The sequence below is a fragment of the Sciurus carolinensis genome, chromosome 17 (assembly GCF_902686445.1).
Source record: "Sciurus carolinensis chromosome 17, mSciCar1.2, whole genome shotgun sequence".
NCBI lineage: Eukaryota > Metazoa > Chordata > Mammalia > Rodentia > Sciuridae > Sciurus > Sciurus carolinensis.
In genome coordinates this window covers 4,518,100-4,538,930 of record NC_062229.1, presented here as the reverse complement: position 1 = coordinate 4,538,930, position 20,831 = coordinate 4,518,100, and the positions used below count along the sequence as shown (strand labels likewise).

Genomic DNA, 20,831 nt, shown 5'->3' with positions numbered 1-20,831 from the left:
CCTGGGCCGAGGTCAGGGACCCTGCTAGGGTAACGGCTTGGGTCACTGGGTCCCTGTGGAGCCTGTGGCCTGCTGTGCCAGGTGGGGGGACCCTGTGTGCCCTGACCCCTCTCTTTCTCTCTGCTCCAACCTCAGCTTGATGTGCACCCCATGCCTGGGCCCCTGTCCCAAGGTCTGTCACCTTCTAGAAGGCGAGAAGACCATCGACTCCGTGACGTCGGCCCAGGAGCTGCGCGGCTGCACCGTAGTCAACGGGAGCCTGATCATCAACATTCGAGGGGGCAGTGAGTGCTCTGGGTGGGGCGCGGCAGCCAGCCGGGCGCGTGTTCCCTGTGAGCGGTGGAAACAGCTTGCTCTGAGGTCATGTGGGAGCATCCTTCAGGGGCTGCCACTAGCAGAATCATGCCAGGAGTTTGCCTCAGAACTCGAAATGGGCAGCTCAGTGCCTGGCCCCATCTACTCTGGAATTCTCGTTTTCCAAGTTGAGAGTTAGGGTGTCAGGAATCCGCCTTTTTAACAAATAAGTCACATGCCTTATGGTAGACCATATTTCCAGACATGCTCTCTGGTGAAAAGGTATTCCCTTGTGCATTACTGTAGCCAGAAAACATTGATCGAATTAATCACAGCAAACAAGGCAAATGCCTGGCCTGGCTGGCTTTAAAAATAAGCAGGTTGGTGCGCAGAACAAGCTCAGCCTTGGGCCATGCCATGAAGGCCAGCACCACAGGTAGGGAAAGCAGCAGAAGCCAGCATCTTTCTTCTGTAAAGGGCCACGTAGTGAAGAGGGTCCCTCAGTATCCAAGGCATTAGTTCCAGGACTCCCATCAATCCTCACATCCACAGATGCTCAAGCTCCTTGTTTGCACAGAACTTAGGTGCAGCCTCCTGTAGGCTTCGGATCCTCTCCAGATGACTGGTCATCCCTATTTGATGTACGTGCCATGCACATAGTTGATGGGCCGTGTTATCCAGGGAGTGGTGACATGAACAACATCCCCACACGTTCAGTGTGCACGAATTCCCCCCCAATTCTTCTGATCTTCAGTAGGTTGAGTCCACAGGTTTGGAGCCCACAGATGCCCCGGGCTGGCTGTATTTAGCGGTGTGGGCTGCATAGTCTCGGTCCTAACTCAGCCCTGCGATTTGGGTATGGAAACAGTCATCCATACAGGTCAGCCAGTGGGCACAGCTCTGTTCCCATAAGACTCTATCTGTAAAGCAGGCTGAATGGACTGTCCTTTGCTAGCCTCTGAAATAGAGAAGAAAGGAGGTTGCTGTTTGAAGAAGTTTCTGGTCTAGGGAAGGAGCTTTGAGAAGGTGGTGGCCGAAGCCAGGCGGATGTCTGGGGTGATATTCCCAGAGGATGGAGGCTGGGGCATGCTTGGCCACTTAGGGAGGAAGAGGGTGGTTTGTCTGAACCCCTCGCAGCGGGAGTGAACTCCCCCGGGGGAGACGGAAGGCCTTCTGTAGATCTCACGGTGCTATCTCCGCCCCCTAGACAACCTGGCTGCTGAGCTGGAGGCCAACCTTGGCCTCATTGAAGAAATTTCAGGGTATCTGAAAATCCGCCGATCCTACGCTCTGGTGTCCCTGTCCTTCTTCCGGAAGTTGCGTTTGATTCGAGGAGAGACGCTGGAGATCGGGTATGTGGGCCTGCTTCCGTGTGTGTGGCCATCACTGACGCCTTTTTGCTGGAGCGCGGGTGTTTCATGTGGGTCGTTCCGGTGCCTCCCAGCTGGGCTTTCCAGAGCTGGAGCCCAGCAAGACTTAGTACAGGTCACATACGGGACTTTAAATGTTCCAGTAGCTGCACTTTAAAAACTTTAAAAGAAACAGGTGAGATTGATTTTCCTGGCCCCTTATATCCAAAATGTTATTTCAACATGGAATCAATAAAAAAAAAAAAAAGAAAGAAATCCAGAAGATATTTTACACCTGCAGCTCCCCATTTGTAGGACAGTTTGGAATGGCCCCGTTGCAGGTGCTCAGTAGCCAGGTGACAGAGGCGGTGGCTTCTGAATCACAGCGTGGGTCCAGACGGTCTCCTGCTCCCACTCGTCACCTGCTGGCGGTCCACCGATGTTCTAAAGCACAGGTCTAACCGGCTCACGGAGCCGATAGAGAATAAACCTTGAAGGGCCCGGCTTCCTGTGAGGAGGTGCACGTTCTTGCTGTCGGTCTGGCCAGCAGTACACCAGGCCTGGGCCCACCGCTGCTTCCCGCTGTGTCCCGTCACCTGCCGGCGGAGCAGGCGGCCACTTTGGTTTTCTTGGCTCTGACGCCTCTTTCTCAGTCTCTCCTCCCTGCGAGACCCAGGGTCAGTCCGCCATGCTCTTGCCTCCCCTCCCCCCAAGACGGAGCTCAGACACCCTCCTGGCCACAAAAAACGACCTCTGCTTCCCGGATCTGCTTATTCAGTATCCACCGAGTCTGTGCCTCGGAAGTGGCCGGCGCTGGGTTGTAGCCCTGAGCGAGCGGACTCCAGGCACCCCCTGCCGCCGTGGAGCTGAGCAGGAGGACTGCTGGGCGACCAGGGATGTGTTGTTTCCGCAGGAACTACTCTTTCTACGCCTTGGACAACCAGAACCTCAGGCAGCTCTGGGACTGGAGCAAGCACAACCTCACCATCACTCAGGGGAAACTCTTCTTCCACTATAACCCCAAACTCTGCTTGTCGGAAATTCACAAGATGGAAGAAGTTTCCGGAACCAAGGGACGCCAGGAGAGGAATGACATCGCCCTGAAGACCAACGGGGACCAGGCATCTTGTAAGTTGTGCTGCTCTGGGGCTGCAGCCTGTGGGGCAGAGGACGCAGCTGCCCTTCCGTGGCCACCTCGCTGGCCTGCAGGGGGCGTCACTGACCTGATGAACCACAGCTGGGTGCGACAGGCAGGTGTGGTACCACGCTCGTCTGTGCCTGTCCTACCGGGTTCAGAGCCTGGTGCTGGGAGGTGCGGCAGAGGCGACTGCCCACCCTCCCGCCTGCATGGGTGGGTGGCACCTCCTTATGGAAGTGTGGGACTTCGTGCTGAAGCTGAGGGTCCAGAGTGGATAACAGGCCTGGGTCCATCTGCGTCCTCTGGGAAACAACATCGAGACAGAGTGGGGAGCATGGAAAGGGTAGTGAGCGCAATGCCCGTGAAATAAAAGGGGAGAGGGAAGAGAAGCAGGCAGGCGGGCCTCTTGCGATGGGCGGGTCTCCCCTCTGTGAGCAGAGAGAGGGAAGGGACAGGGCCGGGAGGGCCTGAGAGCGGCATCCCCCTGAGAGGCTCTGTGCAGCCCCTGCAGAGTTAAGGCAGTGGGTGTCTAGAGAGGTCTTGCATGGCACTGGGAGGAGCAGACCTTGCCCAGCTCAGCCGTGGGTGGAGGCTGACCGGGGCAGCCAGGCCAGGCAGGAGCGCACGCTGGGTTCTGCCTCTGTAGTTGCTGCAGCTGGGGGGTGTCCCTGTCCCCATTGGGGAATTAGCTCTTAGGCAGGATGCTGTCCAGCGAGGGTCAGGTCGGGGTGGAGGGCAGGAGGGAGTTAGCCTCCCAGGCCCGGGGAATGACTCAGCTGCGTCTTTCCAAGGCTTATTGGTCCACAGTCTGTCAAAATCATTTGGCACTTGTCTGTCTATACGAGAAGTCGCATCTTCTGCCATGTCAGTTTGCAAGCCCATGCGCAGGGTGACTTTGTATCTGGGCGAACGTTACTTTTGAAAAGTCCTTGTCTAGATAACCGTGGGCCGGTTGTCCTGCTCAGGTGGATGCAGGCTGGGGTTATTCAGTTGTCACCCTTATTCAGTTGAATATCTGGTCAGCTAATTGGCTGGCACAAAGGTGCCAAGTCGCACAACCTGCGCTTGGCTTCGAGTGCCTCCCCCAGTTCACACTCGGCAAGAGCCGTGCTCTGCTCCTGCAGGGACGAGACCCGCTGAGGGACAGCACGTTGACATCTCCCTTCTGGCAGCCCTTCAGGAAGTGTGGGGTCACAAGCTTTGACAGGAAACTACTCGCTACAGCAGTAGCTTGATTTTTTTTTTTTTTTTTTGAACTTTTCTAGGTGAAAATGAATTACTTAAATTTTCTTTCATTAAGACATCTTTCGACAAGATCTTGCTGAAATGGGAGCCATACTGGCCCCCTGACTTCCGGGACCTCTTAGGATTCATGCTCTTCTACAAAGAGGCGTAAGTAGAAGGCTCTCGAGTCATGGGTGGGATGGAGGTGGGTGCTAGACCTCCCCCGGGTGTTCTTCCTCCTTGCGGAATTAAATACCTTAGGTTCCTTTTAACCATCTAACCAGTCGATGGCAGGCAAAGTCAATAACACCCCCTTTTGTCAAAAGCCTGAAATTGAGGCCGGAAGTTCTCCTTTGGTCTGGAGTGTCTTTTTCCTTTTTTGAGACCATCTAGCTGTGTTGTCTTGGGCTGGCCTCAAACCCTTGGCTTCGAGCGATCCTCCTGCCTCAGCCTCTCGAGTACTGAGACTGCAGGCGCGGCGGTGGGTCTGCCGGTTCTCCAGGGCACTCCTGTGTTTTGCCGTTAACTGACACGTCAGGCATCTTGAGGAACCCAGGGGTGCAGTCTGCAGAGTAGGTTTTAAATTTCTTTCCCAAGACTTTTTTATTGTGGCAAAATGAACAGCACATAAAATTTACCCTTGTTGCCCTTATTAAATGTACAGTTCTGTGGCATCAAGTACATCCACCGTGATGGACAGCTGTCAGCACCATCCGTCTCCAGAAAGCTCCCGTCCTCAGAAACAAATTCTGAATGCATTAAACCACGTCTCGTGTGTGATTCTTAGCATTTTGAGCGTGTGTTTGGGCTGGGATTTTTAAATTTGATTCAACTTTTTTTGGATACCAGGGATTGAACTGCTGAGCCACGAACTGCTGAGCCACGTCCCCAGCCCTGTTTATTCATTGTACTTCATTTTATTTATTTATTTATTTACTTAGAGACAGGGTTCTCACTAAGTTGCTTAGGGCCTCTCTAAGTTGCCAAGGCTGGCCTCAATCTTGCAGTTCTCCTGCCTCAGCCTCCTGAGCTGCTGGGATTGCAGGTGTGAGCCACTGTGTCTGACTTGGGCTGGGATTTGTAAGAGAGGCAGCATAGGAGCAATAGGAATCAAAGTCCCACCTCTCAAGGTGTGTCACATGCCAGTCTGTTATGAAATGCCATCCCTAATTCATGGGCCAGTTGCTGCTCTTATGGATGTCCCTCCTCTCTTGATGGGATCACATTCTGATAACCTGAGTGGAAAACACTGTAAGTCAAAAAAGCAGCAGCCACGCCAACCTCCCGAATGCTGCTGCGGTTCTGCCCTTCGCTTTTGCGAGCTGCCCGGCATCATTGGGTGTCACCCTGCATGTCGCTGGCCTTGGGGATCAAAATTCAGATTCAGAGTAAATACATACCACCTTTGCACCATCATAAGGTTGAAAATTGTGAGCGGGACCCCAAGAGTCAGGGGCTGTCCTTGTGTCACCGAGGTGTCAGGGCTGGCGGCTCCTTGCTCTCGGGATGCTCCATGTCATTTCCCCTTGTGGCAGAGGGTAGTGAGGCGAAAAAGCAGCAGCCCCGGGAGATGGACGTCCCTACCTCCACGGGACATCCACCAATGGCCGTGTGGTGGTGACCGCCTTCTTTCTCCTTTGTCTCGAAAGCCCTTACCAGAACGTGACCGAGTTCGACGGGCAGGATGCATGTGGCTCCAACAGCTGGACCGTGGTGGACATTGACCCGCCTCAGAGATCCAACGACCCCAAGCCCCAGCACCACCCTGGGTGGCTGATGCGGGGTCTCAAGCCCTGGACCCAGTACGCCATCTTCGTCAAGACCTTGGTCACCTTTTCTGATGAGCGTCGGACCTACGGGGCCAAGAGCGACATCATCTACGTGCAGACGGACGCCACCAGTATGTGTGTTTGTGAACGTGGTGTTGTCATGAGGTGGGGAAGAGGGACACCTCCAAGTCCTACACGGAGCAGTTGCTGTGACCCTGCTTCTCCAGGAGCCGGGTGCTGAGGGCGATGCGTTCAGGAGACGGTGTGGAGCCACAGCCTCCTTAGGGGGGAACCTAGTGTCCTCGTTCCCTGAGGTTCATGCCTTCCAGGGTTTTGTCATGTGAGGTCAACCACGGTCCGGAAACATTCAATGGAATATTCCGGAAATAAACCATTCATAACTTTCAAGTAACTTATCACAGAGCACTGGTATAATTGTTCCGTGACGGTCGTCCATCTCCCACTGTGGCTAATGTGTACACTAGTTTTACCCTAGGTCCGTGTGCACAGGGAAACCAGAGCGTGCTCAGGGCTCAGTCCTGCCTGGCTTCCAGCCTCCGCTGGGGGTGGGGACTCTATCATCCACAGATAAGGGGGCGATTGTGTATTTTTTCAATCTCTTGTGAATTTTTTCAAACATTCACAGAGCTGGAAAGAATGCCTGTCTGTCCTCGGCTTCCACATTTTGCCATTGTTGTTGTGTTTCTCCTCTTCTTTCCTCTTCCCACTTTCATTTATTATTATTATTATTTTTGACTGGAATGTTTCCCAGCAATCAAGTTATAGTTTCACAAAACCTAAGTCCTTCTCCCACGGCAGCCGTTCTCAAATAGTGACGATTCTGCCTCTCCAGGGAACGCTTGGCAGAGTCTGCCGGCGCGTATGGTTGTCCCAGCTGGGGAGGGGACGGCTGGAGGCCAGCCAGGGGAGACCAGGGAGTCTGCTCGTGTCCCACCATGCAGCGATGGCTTCCCGTAACATAGCCTTGTCCGGCCCAGTGTCTGTGGGACAGAGAGTGTGCAAGCTTGCCCTGTGGGGTACAGTCCAAGCTTTGAAGTCAACCCTGGCTTCCTGGGCTGGTCCACTCGCATCCTGTGTCTCCCAGCGATGCCCCCAGCTTAGTTTCTGGACGCTTTAGCCTCCAGCTCCTCTGCCCACTCTATGGCCTTTACCTTGAGTGTCCCTCCCCTCCCCAGCTCCCGAGGACACCTCTATTTTTGAGGGGAATGCTTTAGGGAGACTGAGGCTGGTGCATTTTGGGGGCTGTCAGATGACAGTTCAATGACCTGATCCAATGGCTTCAAGTTCACCCAGTGACCAGGTTCAGTTTGGAGCCAATGTTAACCAGAAAGCATGAGTCTGGTGGTCTCTCTGGGGTCCTGTCTTTCCCCAGCAGCATCTCCCCAGTGCCTGGACCGGAGCTGGGCATGCGTTGGAGCTCCATCAATGCTCATGACGTGAACGGGTGAACGTGGCCACACGTGGACTGTCATGTGGTGGCCCACGCCCGGCCTGGCCACGGTTCCTCGTGCTGGCACTTTCCTCTGATGTTAAATAATCCCGCGGCGACATCCTCGGGGTCCTGTGACTCGGGCGTGTCCGCCCCCTGGGTTCCACCCGGCAGCCTGCTTGTCCTCACCGCAGACCCGCTTCCTCTCTCCCGCAGATCCTTCCGTCCCCCTGGATCCCATCTCGGTCTCTAACTCCTCGTCTCAGATCATTTTGAAGTGGAAGCCCCCCTCGGACCCCAACGGCAACATCACACACTACCTGGTGTACTGGGAAAGGCAGGAGGAAGACAGCGAGCTCTACGAGTTGGATTACTGTCTCAAAGGTGAGCGCAGGGCCGGCCCCTTGTGCTGCGAGCCACTTACGGGGATGCAGGACCCTCCTCCTGCTTCCCGGGGTGCGTGCGCACACACACGTACACACATGTTCTCTCTTAAACAAAAGCACATTCACATCTTTAAACACTACACAACTACACACTCGGAAGACTGTCAAAACCAGATACGCCCGTGGACCACATGGTGACGTTCTGTCCAACGTGAGCCCCAGGTAGCACAGGGTTCCCAGAGGATGCTGCTCCTTGCCTGTGTCGGCACTCTGCGTAGTCACCCCACTGCGGTCCCCAAGGACGCCTTTCTCTGCCCCGTGCTTGGTGTCTGTCATGTCTGGACACCATCTTCCTCTGGGGCTTCTCCTCTTCCCCTTGTCCCCACCACCACCCTGTGTGGCAGCAGGAGCCGCTCGAGACTTCTCTGCGAAGGCAGAAGCAGCCGGGCTTGCGAGGTCTCAAGCCAACCCAGAGAGGGACTCGGGCGCCACCAGGATGCCGGGGGTTTAAAGGGTTGGGGTCGGCAAGGAGCAGTCAGCTCTCTCTGCTCCTGTGCCTTCTGCTAAGGCAGGTAGTTGTTTTTTCAGTCTTTAATCCTGTTTACTTCAAGGTCCTCCATCTGAGGGAAAATGGAGAGCTATAGGAAGCCTCAAACTAGCTACACTAGCTAAAAAGTTCTAAAACTGGGTTTAGTTCTGATTTTTGTGAATGCATGATAGTCGCGATTGTCTGTATCGACAGGATACAGTGTGACTTCCGACACATGTATCCGATCAAATTCGAGTACTTAGCATGTGGGTCATTTCAGACGTTTACCATTTTTGTGATGAGAACCTTCAAAATCCAGTCCTCGGGTTTTGAACCCTGGCTGCCGGGTTGCAGGGACAAGAGAAAGTCCTGGTGGCCTTCCACGGGGGCCGTGCTCCATAAGAATGCACATTTCCAAAAAGAGCCCGGGATGGGCTTTTTTTTTTTTTTTTAAATCCCCACACCAAATAAACGGAAGGACCCTTTTCCCCTTTAGTTAGTGCTTGGTCGGTTGGTTTCTTGCAGTGTTTTCCGCCCGTGGCCTTGGAGGAGCAGGGGCCGGTGGGGGAGGAGGGGCCACCGTCTGCTCTTGGCTCATCCCCTGCCCTGCCCCGGGGCGCTGGCCAAGACACCCGGCCCTGACAGTCTGCCTCCTTTCTGGGAGAAGGGGCGGGGGACAGCTGATCCCTGGGAGCCGTCCCAGCTCTCAGATCATGTGCTATATGTGTGCCTCTGACATCATTCCTGCCTGAGCCCAGGACTGCAAACTGATTTATCTCCTGGATGCTTTATATAACTCGGAGCAAGCCGGCCCTCTGCTCAGCTCCTCGCCCTGCGCTCTGTCTTCCAGTATCCACTGGCAACGCCAAAGCTTTCCTTTTTTTTTTTTTTTTTCTTTTAAAGAGCAACAACTATTATTCTGTGAATCTAAATCTGTGATCACCACGTGACAGTCTGAGCATCGTTTTAGGTGTATTATCAAAGAATTTCTCCAATTAAAAGTAAACTCAGTGAGGACACATCCTGCGTGATCCGCTCTCGGGAGGTGCCCGAGTCGGGCTGGGAGGGGTGGGGTCTGTGTGTGGTGGGGGACAGTTGCAGCTGGGGAGGACGAGGAAGCTCCGGAGATGGACTTCGTGAGGAGCGGCCTCCGTTGTGAGGACACCTGCTGCCTCTGTTCTCGGCATGAAATGGTGAAAACGTGAAATGGTGAAAACGGTGACTCGACTTTCTTTGGGACTGTTTAAAACACAGACCCAGACACACACTAACGAGCTCCCATGACCAGTAGTCGCTTCCTGTTAGTGTGTTCTCGAAAAAAAAATTGTGGTCAAGTGGACTTAACATAGAATTTACCATTTTAACCCTTTTTGGTGCACAGCTCAGAGGCGCGGAGGGTGCCTGAGTGCCACCAGCCGCCTCAGAACTCCACGCTGCATCCCGAGGTGCTCCCCGGGCCGCCCCGCCCCGCGCCCACCCCGCTTCTGGCTCACGTGTTCCCTTCGTGATCTCAGAAGAACCCGAGGCACCCAGTCTCCTGGGACCACACCTGGGTCCCATCAAATGTCCCTTCCTCTCCAGAAACTGACTAGGGACCCTTTAGATTTTCATGTCTGTGGTGCGGCCCCCTCACCGTCACCCGCCTGGCGTTCGGTGTCTGTTCACGCGTCGGGGGGTCAGGAGTCCCTTGCAGGGTTTCAAGGCTGGGTAAACTCTTGGGCTTCCAGTGATAGAGCACAGGGGAGGCGGACGGGTTTCCTTTGCTCAGCAGGCAATAGCAGGCAGCCCGGGGGCTGGAGTTTGCCTGAGGAGCAGCGTCCGCCCGGCTGCACTCAGTGTGGGTGGCAGGAGCCCCCCAGGAGTGACCTCAGGGATAAAACGCAGGCAGCCATGGCTCTTTAAAAGAAGTCATTTGGTGATGTTAGGACCACCACCTTGGGAAGTGGGCACTTTTTCTTCTCTTGTCAGTTCCCTTTCCTAGGCTGCTTTGAATGGTTTCCAACTCTGGCTCCCCTCTGGCCTTTAGTTCATGCTGTCCTTGGCCGTGGCACTGTGGACAAGGGGGGCGGGCCGTTCTCTGTGGACGGGGCCCTCCCGAGCATTGGAGGGTGTTGAGCGGCATCCCTGGCCTCCAATCGCGGGCACCCCCAGTCCAGGTGTGACTCCTCAGGTGTCTCCAGATCGTGTAGTGTTTCCGGGGGCCGGGTGGGAACTACTGGTCAAGTCTGACTTCTGAATTCTCCAGTCGACGCCGTAGAATTCTGTGTGGAGTTCTGCTTTACCTTCTCATGACTTTACATTGGCATGACTGATGGATCGATCTCATTCATTCACTGTGACGGCCCTTCTCCCACTGTCCCCTCCCTTACCCCAGTCTAGGTACATTGGTCCCTTGCAGTTTCCATATGACAAGAAAATCCCTACCTCAGGGCCTTTGCACTTGCTCCTTGTGCCACCAGATTCACTTTCCATCAAGTGATATGTGGCTTATTCCTTAATTCAGATCGGCTCAGCGGTTACGTTCTCTGAGACTGTTCCTGAACAGCACCTGCTCTGCCATCTGACCCGGGATATACCGATTTACTGGTTTGTTATAGAGTGTGGAGGCTTTTCCTGGTTTCTCAACACCCTCCAGCCCCGTGACGGTGGGTCCTGCTGACGTGCTCTCCCAGTGGACACTTGCACGTCCCTGCAGAGAGAGTGGAGCTGGACCCCAGGCCCTCTCCCTCACGCCCAGCCCCTCTGAGAAGGCCCCTGTGTCTGTACTGGTGTGTGTTTCGGGGGAGGCTTGAACCCCTGCTCTGTGTCCCCTAGGTCTGAAGCTGCCCTCGCGCACATGGTCCCCGCCCTTCGAGTCCGAGGATGCTCAGAAGCACAATCAGAGCGAGTACGAGGATTCGGCCGGGGAATGCTGCTCCTGCCCCAAGACGGACTCTCAGATCCTGAAGGAGCTGGAGGAGTCCTCCTTCCGGAAGACCTTCGAGGATTACCTGCACAATGTGGTTTTCGTCCCCAGGTTAGAACCTCCCAGGCCCCAGAGTCTCTTGGTGTCTATTGGCTTGATGTTGGGGGGTCATCACAGCATGAGAAGAGGTGGGCCCCAGAGTCCACCGCAGGTGGGTTGTTGCCGTCCAAGGCAATTTGTCACCGCCTGCAGCAACACCGCCTGCGCGGGTATGGAAGATAGAGGAACTGAGGTTTGCTTGCTTTAAGAGGAGAGATAGAGAGAGGCTTTGCATAAGAGAGAAAGACTTTGCTTAAGAGAGAGAGACTACACTTTCAGAAATCCATGTCTTCTCAGTTTTGCTGCTGCTTCTTAAAGGTGTGTCCTGCATCCTGTGAACTAAGGGTCCGTTTACCTAAGGTGCTTTAGGGATGTGTCCCGCGTACTGCAATCTGTGATCTGCAACCGCTCTGCGATCTATCTTCCACTGCTGCCCCTACTCGCTGTTTCTATCTGCTTGCCGCTTCTTCTTCTTCCTTTCTGCTAATGGCTTCTCTGTTTCTTTCTGCTAGCTGCTCCTCTTACTGTCGCTCCTTACTTCTTGTCACTTTTCTCTGCCTGCTGCTGCTCTCTACTCTTCTACCTACTGTCCGCTTATATTCCCTCCAAAAGGCGGAGGGCGGAGCCACGCCAGTCGAGATCAGGCGAGGAGCCAGCTGCCCAATCACAAGCAGGCGCAAGCAGGGGCACTCGAGAACACCCGTGCACGCGTATCTTCAATGTGATCAAAACAGCTTCTGGCTGGCTGCCAGGCTCCATCTTCAGCGAGTTCGCATGGCATAGCCCCCAACAGTGGGTGGAGTCTGAGCTGAGCCCTTTCCTGGATGGAGCAAAAAAAAACTTAGGCTTTTACCAAGGGGTGATGCACGCCCGTCATCCCAGCCACTTGGGAGGCTGAGGCAGGAGGATCACAACTTCAGGACCAGCCTCAGCAACTCAGTGAGACCCTGTTTCAAAACAAAAAATAAAAAGGACTGGGGGTGTGGCTCAGAGGTAAAGCCTCCCTGGGTTCAATCAGTTCAAAAGAGCAACAACCCACCTTGGGATTTCAGTGGGACCACTTTGAATGAGAGTACATAGTCACACAAGAGGGAAACTTTGTATAACCTGACATTTACCTTTCGTACTGAATGGTTCTCCACCCTAGTTGTGAAACAGACCCCATTAGATCATTAGGCAAAGCTTGAGAAATGCCTGCCTGCACCCCACGTGTGATTGGCTGCTAAGTCTCAAACTCGGTCCCCGCTCTCTCTTTCCCAGTTTGGGTTAAGAGTCATCCTTCTGGAACGTTCCACAGATCATCGAGGCCCAGAGGCCTCTGTTTAAGTGGGCTGACTTCCTCAGTGAGGAGGAGCCCCTGAGGTCCAGGGAGGCGTGCAGGACGCGCTGCTCCAAGCGTCGAGTCAGCCCTTAACCCTTCTTGCCAGCACGGACGCTCAGGCCAAAGGCACGTCCCTGCGGCGCAGTTCTCCCCAGAGCACCCTTCTCTGCGTTAGCGTCAGGTAGAGTGGCGGGGCAGTCGAGAGCAGGGACCTGGGGCTGGGCTCCCTGCCCTGCTGGGTACGACTTGATGAGGCTCCTTCACTTCTCTGCCTCAGCCTCCTCCTCGGTGAAACAGACTCAATACAGTCAGCCCCCGGTGTCTGGGGGTGCTTCCAGGACCCCCGGGAACAGATGCCCGAGGTCCCGTGTAAGTGGCGCGGTGTTGGCAGAGGTTCAGATTCATCTCTGGACGACTGTAGCACCCACCGCCGTTGTCATGCTGGTTGCTCAGGAACACCGACAGCAGGGTCGGCGCTTGCTCAGTGCAGAGCCGCCCCCTGCAGACACTCGCCCCCACGGCTGGTCGGGTCACCCGTGGGAACCCCGGACGCAGGCGCTGGCGCCTCCTTCCTGTGCGTCGGGTCCTGAGAGTGAACGGGCTACGCAGGACCCTCCCCCGCCGCACCACTGACGTTTGCAGCCAGATTGTTCCGCGTGGCAGGAGCTGTCCTGGGCTTTGTAGGACGCCGAGTGGCATTTCTGGTCTCCGACCACTTAGTGCCGAGAGCCTCTCCCACCCCAGGCATGACAACCAGAAGTACTGCCAGGCGTCCCCAGGCGTGTGGGCTCCGAGCGTCCACAGCCGGGACCCTTCCTACCTCTCCATCTTTGTCCTCCTGCCCCCAGGACTTGAGAAGTGCCTGACACAACTGTCCTTTTCCAGAGTGGGTCAAATCCCGGAGGGCTTGGCCGTCCCTGCACTCGCCAGTGCTGCCCCTGCGGACGTCTCCCCAGAACCTGCCGTGCCGCCTCCTTTTCCTTCCTTCTTGCGTTATGACCCTGAGTCCAAAAGAGCATTCAGGGACACCTCCCAGGCCTCAAAGCAGTTACTGTTTTACTCACTGAAAACAAAATGCTGCTGGATTTGGGGAAATGCTAAGCTGGCTGTGGGCAAGTGTCACCAGATTTGATACCCTAAAGGCATCCCAGAAGACTGAGTCTTTGGGGAGCATTTCCTCTGGTTCCCCCTTGCCCCTTGCTGGATTCCCTGTTCCTATAGGAGAAGGTACCTCATTCACACCAGTCAGTGAGGGAGGTGGAGGGCAGCAGGACCCTTGTTTTAGTTTGTTTTCTGTTACTGTAACAAAGTACCTAAGACTGGGTCTCTTATAAGGAAAAGAGGTTTATTTTGTTCACAGTTTTGGAGGTTGAAAATCCAAGATCAGCTAACCCCATTGATCCAGACCCCCTGGGCTATATCCCATGATGGTGGATGGCATCATGCACGGCAGGAGTGAACAGGAAAGACAGGCCACATGGTGAGACAGGAAGCCAGACAGAATGGGGAGGGGCAGCAGTGAACTCCCTCTCGGCTCCACCTCTTAAAATGCCCTGCCATCTCTTACCACACTGAGGACCAAACCTCCTGCGTGTGGGCCCTGGGGGACACACTCAGACCACATCCAAAGCCAGCGGAGCTCTTGCTGGCCCAGGACCAGGCCTCCGGGGTGTCAGTCAAGAGGCCCACCTGGAGTTCCACTGTCTTCAAAGTGGTCGATTTTGTTTTCACAGAAAAACCTCTTCAGGCAGTGGTACCGAGGATCCTAGGTATGACTCACCCAGGGGACATCCATGTGGCCCTGTGGCTCTTCTGTGCCGGGCCTGTGGGCCTGGCGGGGCAGGGGCATGCGGTTGCCTTGGAGATCTCAGGGTTTCTCTGGCTTTCTGCACGAGATGGGCTGCTTGCTGAGCCTGGGTGCTTCACAAATCCACTGCTCAAAAGTCTTCACTCGGGAACGGAATCTGGGCATGAATGTGGGAAAAATCTTGACTAACAGCCTTCCTAAAACATGGAATCAGGGAGCGCTTCCCGGATGGGGCCTCCGTGCCTTGGTTTCCCCCTGGCGTCCACTCACTAAACATCCGTTCACACTTCCTGTGCCCATGCCAGGTGTCCAGCCTCAGCAGGGTGACCTGCCCGGCAGCTCCTCCTCCATGTGAGGACACTGATCTGGTGACAGCATGAACAAAGGAATGTCACGTCACTGAATCCCACTGAGGGAGGGCTCCCTTTAATTTGCATCTTAAAAGAACAAAAGGAGGGCGGTCCTGGAGGAGGGGGAGACCCCAGAACCTGCAGAAGGCTGCACTGGGGGGACCTGAGGTGAGACAGGAAGGACAGCCCGGGCCAAGCGCAGGGCTTCCCTTAGCAGAGGGCGCCCATGTATCCAGGTACCTTGTGGCCTCCTCTGACCCCTAGTGGCCATTTGGAATATAATCCATAGTTCCGAAGGTCCTGAACTGTGTGGCTTTGGCCCCAGGAGTTCTTCACTCATCCCTGGTGGGTGTGTAGGGTTGGATGGTTCTCTGGAGTGGCCCGTCCTGGGTACTGTGGCAAGTTGGGCAGCAGCTCCGGCCTCCACCCACTCCATGTCCAGGAGCCCCACCCACCCCAGTGTGGCAACGAAAGTCTCCAGGCATTGTCAGGTGGGTCTGGCGGAGGCAGCCCTGCCTGAGACCAGGGCGTCCTGTGAGACCGTGGGACACCCGCCACCTCTGCAGAGTGGAGGACGCAGTCCATACTCTGCACGGGGCCCTTTCCTGGATGTGATTCTGTGGCATGCAGGGAGGCTGTGGAAATGTCGTAGGACCGGTTCCTTGGTGGCCGTAAAGCCAGTGTGGACATTAAGCAAGTCCCACACTTGGTTTCCCAGTGCATGTGAAAGTCGTGTTCACGCTGTACTGTAGACTATGAAGTCGGCAAAAGCATTGTCTTGTACAAAATACCTAAGTAGGCTTAAAATAGTTCTTAAAAAATCACTTGAATCGTTGGAAAAATGATGCTGACAGACTTGCCAGAGCAAGGGCCCCACGAACCTTCAGTTGGTGAGAAATGAAACGAGGCCGCGTCTAACAAGCTGACGCTCTCCTGGATGTGCCCTGCAGCCCCTGGAGGAGACCATTCTGTCCCAGATGCTTTGATTCGAGTTCCTCAGTGGCTGTTTGTGAGTCCCAAGCCTCCTGGCTCTTTTCTCCAGGCTCATTTGTGCCTGTGCTGGAATATTCTGACTCTTGTTAAGTTGGAGGTACCTTAGGCTCCGCAGCCATTTCCCTTTCCACCCAGAATGCCGCTGGTCTCTGGACACAAAAACACCACAGAGCAAATCTCAGTGACTTACCCCAAGTTAGGTTTCCATTTCCCGACTACACATTTTCCGATGAAAGAACAATGAAAACCGAAAGTAACTTCCAAGGTTGGAACAGAAAGTGAAGGCTGTCCCTTAAATATCTATTGAGTTGAGCAGAAACTGAAACTCCCATCCAAGTCTGTTTGAAAAGTAATGAAAATGTAGATGTCATGTGTCTTGTTGAATCTTGCCAAAGCTTGGCTTTAGTACAGATTAGTGAATGTAAATGATTCGATGAATTAAGAAGATAAATTTGTAAAAGTTAGGGCTGGGGAGATGGCTCAGTTGGTAGAGTGCTTGTCTTGCCAAGCACAAGGCCCTGGGTTCAATCCCCAGCACTACGAAAAAAAATTTGTAAAAATTAAAAAATATAAATGTATTGGGAATCAATATTAACCGAGTGTATAATAAATGTAATTGAAGGGAAAAACAAAAAAATCTAGAAAGCATATAAAACTAGGATCTGAAGAAAAGAGTAATATTCTAAGTTCTCTGGACAGTGAGTATGTTCATTTAAAATTCTTAGAGAGGGAGAGGGGGAAAGAGGACTCTTATAAAAGTAGGAGTAGAATACTTCTTCAAGATAATTATTACCTAACAGCCATGCTGACATCATTCTTGAAACTATTCTTATTAGAGTTAGGAAAAAAAAAAACAAGGAAGCCCAGTCTCATCATTCCCAGTGAGTATTTCTCTGGGCATGTGGCCAATGCAATAAGACATGAAACAAGTTGGCACCGCAAAGACCCGCCCGTGAGAGGCTGGGGTGCAGCCCAGCGTTAGGGCACTGGCTCAGCCTGCACAGCACCCTGGACTCCTTTCCCAGTATTAGCTGTAAAAAAGGAAGAAAACTAAAAAAAAAGGAGTGTGGTTAACAAAATCATTGAGCTGTGCACATCGCCCAGTTGTAGGTCAGCTGAGGCCCTCGAGCCGCTGGCTGCCTGTTCTGTAAATGAACTTGTGTTGGAAGACAGCCACATCCACCTGTCCACGTATTATCCCCAGCTATTTAAGCAGTAATGGCAGACTGAGCACCGTGACGGAGGGTGTAGGCCTGCGAAACCCAAATATGCACAATCCAGCCTTTTATGGGAAAGGTGTGCCAACTCCCGTTCTAGCTTATTCTAAGAAAACCAACCATGAAAACTTCAGAATAAGCGAGCATTCGTGGAAAGTAGATACACTATAAATAAATCCAAAGTTAGTATATACCTACGATAGTTAGAATATAAAATAGGGAAAAAGTCCCTCTTATAATTGCCATAAAACTTGAGTACACCCATGATAACCCAATCTAGAATTAGCTATAAAGGTAACAACAAAGACTTTTTTTTAATGGTGCATAAAGTTTTACAAATTCATGTGAACAAGCGTGTTTTGAACCATTTGAAGAAGCTTTCCAGCAAGCAGCAAGCTGGGGTAGATCCTACGGAACGATAGATAAAAGGTCAGTACCCTTAGACTTTTGCATACGTGACCTTAGAGCCAGATGTCTAAATGACGTTACAGCCACATGTCTGAATGGACTGTGGGAGTCGCAGTAAGGCAGGCACTAGAGATGCACGGAAAATCAGGCAAAGGACGAAGAGGGACGGTTCCCTGGAGACGCACGAAGAGCCCACCCAGGAAGAAGTGATCACCAGCAGCCCAACGAAGAGATGCAGCCAACACAGTGGCTGATGCTCTCAGGTTGAAACTTGGGGGACCCTTAACTCTTAATGCTCAGGGGGCCCGAGGTTGTCCCGAAGCGCGGTCTCACGGGTCCCCCAGGGTGAGAAGTGCCAGTGAGCACAGTTCCCAGGCAACGGTGCAGCCACGTGTGACAAGAAAGGCTTCACATCCTCTTGAACCGAGTACATTTCCTTCTACGAATCTACTTTTAGGAACCAATAAGACCATCGGAAAGATGAAAGCAGTATTTGTGGTAGTAAAACAAACTTGGGAGCACTTTTCACCATGCTCCTGGCCCCCCCGGGAAGACTCTTAAAAACAGGAGGCTGGTCGTGTGAAGGATGACTCCGGCACTCAGTGGACTGTTTTGTAGACAGTCAAGGTTTCCGAATTTTCTGCAGGGAGCGCGTGCTCCCTTTGTGATGGGGAAACCCCTGACACCGAGAGAGAAAACACTGCAGTCCTGGCCTACTCGGGACATTATGTTTCAAGGAAAATATTTCACAAATGCTTCCAGCAGACCAAGAGAGTCGCATAGTTGACTTGAGCCTCATCATAGCCACACAGAATATTCATAGGAGAAATGATTGCTCAAAGGAAGCCGGGACCAGTTGCATTTCTTCCCTATACTTTTCTTTAGGATTCTGAGAGGTGCTGGCTCTCAACATGAATTCCGTCATACGTTTCTTTAAGAGGTGGGGAGAAGCACGCCAACTGGATCCTGCTTCTCCAAGTGTCCCTGACTCAACCCTGTGATAAGATTCTTTTACTTGGAATTGAAGCTCCGTCCCTCAAATGTGACAGTGCCCCACACTCACAAGAATGAGGAAATGTGTTCCTCCAGTTGAAATTGATGGTGTGGGTCACAGTTTAGGCCACCGGGCAAATGCCCTGTGGCAGGTCTCCTGAATAGCTGGGCTCTTACTTGCTTGGGGCATCTTGTTTTTTAACACGGACCCTGGTGGCCTATTTCTCTGCAAATTGAAAACCTGGAATTGATCATGTTGAGGGGAATATGGGAGTGTGCCTATCACCGAGGGCCCCAGAGCCACCCAGGCCTGGCAGTAATTACCTGGTAATTCCTGGCGATCTGCATTTTAATCCACGCCCCCTGCACCCCGTCCTTTATGATTCGGCTTGGATTCTCTAGCATCATCTTCTCTGAGATGGTGACTGCGTGCCCACGTGTGTCCTCTTGCCATTACAGGCCGTCTCGGAAGCGCAGGTCCCTTGGCCTGGTGGAGAACGTGACGGAGCTGGCGCCCACGGCCCTGGTTCTCCCCAGCAGCGCCCCCAGCGAGCCGGCCAGCCAGGAGGAGCACAGGCCCTTTGAGAAGGTGGTGAACAAGGAGTCGCTGGTCATCTCGGGCCTGCGCCACTTCACCGGCTACCGCATCGAGCTGCAGGCCTGCAACCAGGACGCCCCCGAGGAGAGGTGCAGCGTGGCCGCCTACGTCAGCGCGCGCACCATGCCCGAAGGTGGGCGCCAGGGGGAGGCCGTGCATTCCTGGGGGGCTGTGTTGTTACTGGTTTGTGGGTTCTGGTCGTGTCGCCCAGGCTGTCCGCACACTCTGGGCTCCAGGCTTCCTCCTGCCATGGTGGAAACAGTAGAAAATACACACCAGCGGCAGGAAAATGAGGGTGAGATTAAGAAACACGGATCTGGCCAGAGAGACGGAATCGCCAGGGTGTGTGTGTCTGACTGTCTCCATGACTGTGAATAGGGTCCTCCTATAAGTGGAACCACACAATATCTCTTTTTGCTTAATTTATACTATTTGTCTTCACAGTTTAGCCAACTGCAGATGGAAAATATTCAGAACGAAAAATTGTCCCTGGATTGACTTTTTTGCGGGGAGGGGGCTACTGAGGATTGAACTCAGGGGCACTCGACCACTGAGCCACATCCCCAGCCCTATTTTGTATTTTATATAGAGACGGAGTCTCACTGAGTTGCTTAGCACCTGACTTTTGCTGAGGCTGGCTTTGAACTTGAGATCCTCCTGCCTCAGCCTCCCCAGTTGCTGGGATTACAGGCCCGCGCCACAGTGCCCAGCTGTATTGACTTTTTTTAAAAATTTTCTTTTGTTGTTGTTGTTGTTGTCAATGGATCTGTTATTTTATTTGTTTATATGTGGTGCTGAGACTTGAACCCAGGGCCTCCCACAGCCCAGACAAGTGCTGTACCACCGAGCTACGACTTTTGTCCGGATGTTTTCTCTTGCTATTGCTCCTTAAACAACACACTATAACAACTATGTCTGCAGCATTTATGTTATAAGTTTTTAAAGTCATCTAGAAACGATTTAAAGTCCCCCGGAGGGTGTGTGTAGTTCTGTGCAGACATCACTTCCTTTCATATAAGGGACCTCACATCTGCAGGTCTTGGTACCTGTGGGGGTGGGGGAAGTCCTGGAACCCGTCCCTCTCTGAATCTGTGTGTGTGTGCACACAGCCACACTTGTGTGGAAGGAGGGAGAGGTTCATTTTAAGGAATTGGCTTATGCAGTTTAGGAGTCTGGATAAATCTAAAATCTGCAGAGTCAGCCAGCAGACTGGAAACCCCAGGGAAGAGTCACAGTTCAGGCCCAAAGACCATAGTGGCAGAATTCCTTCTTGCTTGGGCAGCTTCAGCCTTTGTTCTATTCAGGCCTTCAACTGATTAGGTGAGGCCCACTGCATTACGGCAGGTCATCAACTTTACTCAATCCACTGATTTAAATATTCATCTCATCCAAAGAATAGAAGCACCCAGAATAATCTTTGGCACATATCTGAGCACCATGCATTAAGCTCATTATCACATGTAGTAAGAAAGGTTAAATTTAGTCACCCCTGAGTACCTGAGGCGAGCCCTGATTAGTCTTTGTGTATTGTTCCAGAACTTTATTTACTCAGATGGGTTCATACTCTACAAATGATTTTTGTTCTTTTTTTCTGATTTTTTAAAAATTATGATAAATACACATAACATGAAATTGACCATCTTAGGCTCACTGACAAACGTGGTCCAGGGGCGTGAAGCACGCTGACACTGTGCAACCCCCACATCTGTCCCCACAGCTCTCCTCTCTCCATACACTGAAGCTCCGGCCCATGTAACGCTGACCCCCGTCCCCTCCCAGCCGGGCTTCTGCCTTGCTACCTCTTGTCTCTGTGGATTGGCTGACTCCAGGGGCTTCCTATGGGTGCAGCCACCTGATCTTTTGTGCCTGGCTGATTTCACTCAGTCCAATGACCTGGTGTTTCCTCCATGTTTTTGTGTATTATAGAACATCCTTCCTTTTGAAGGCTGAGTAGTATTCCTACAAGTAGCTTTCAACTCACTTTTTGGGCTCCTGAGCTGT

General features: G+C 53.1%; 1 protein-coding gene across 5 annotated transcripts in view; it reads left to right on the top strand.

The window, feature by feature from the left end:
• Insr (insulin receptor) overlaps positions 1-20,831 on the top strand; it is a 132,957-nt gene that overhangs the window by 91,039 nt on the left and 21,087 nt on the right. For 3 of the 5 annotated variants that reach the window (XM_047530735.1, XM_047530734.1, XM_047530738.1), the window contains 9 exons: positions 136-284; positions 1,502-1,646; positions 2,557-2,771; positions 4,047-4,173; positions 5,655-5,905; positions 7,441-7,608; positions 10,954-11,155; positions 14,198-14,233; positions 18,692-18,963. In XM_047530735.1, the coding sequence (XP_047386691.1) occupies positions 136-284; positions 1,502-1,646; positions 2,557-2,771; positions 4,047-4,173; positions 5,655-5,905; positions 7,441-7,608; positions 10,954-11,155; positions 14,198-14,233; positions 18,692-18,963 (1,565 nt within the window). The remainder of the gene's footprint in view (positions 1-135; positions 285-1,501; positions 1,647-2,556; positions 2,772-4,046; positions 4,174-5,654; positions 5,906-7,440; positions 7,609-10,953; positions 11,156-14,197; positions 14,234-18,691; positions 18,964-20,831) is intronic. The other 2 variants (XM_047530737.1, XM_047530736.1) reach the window with 1 other exon arrangement.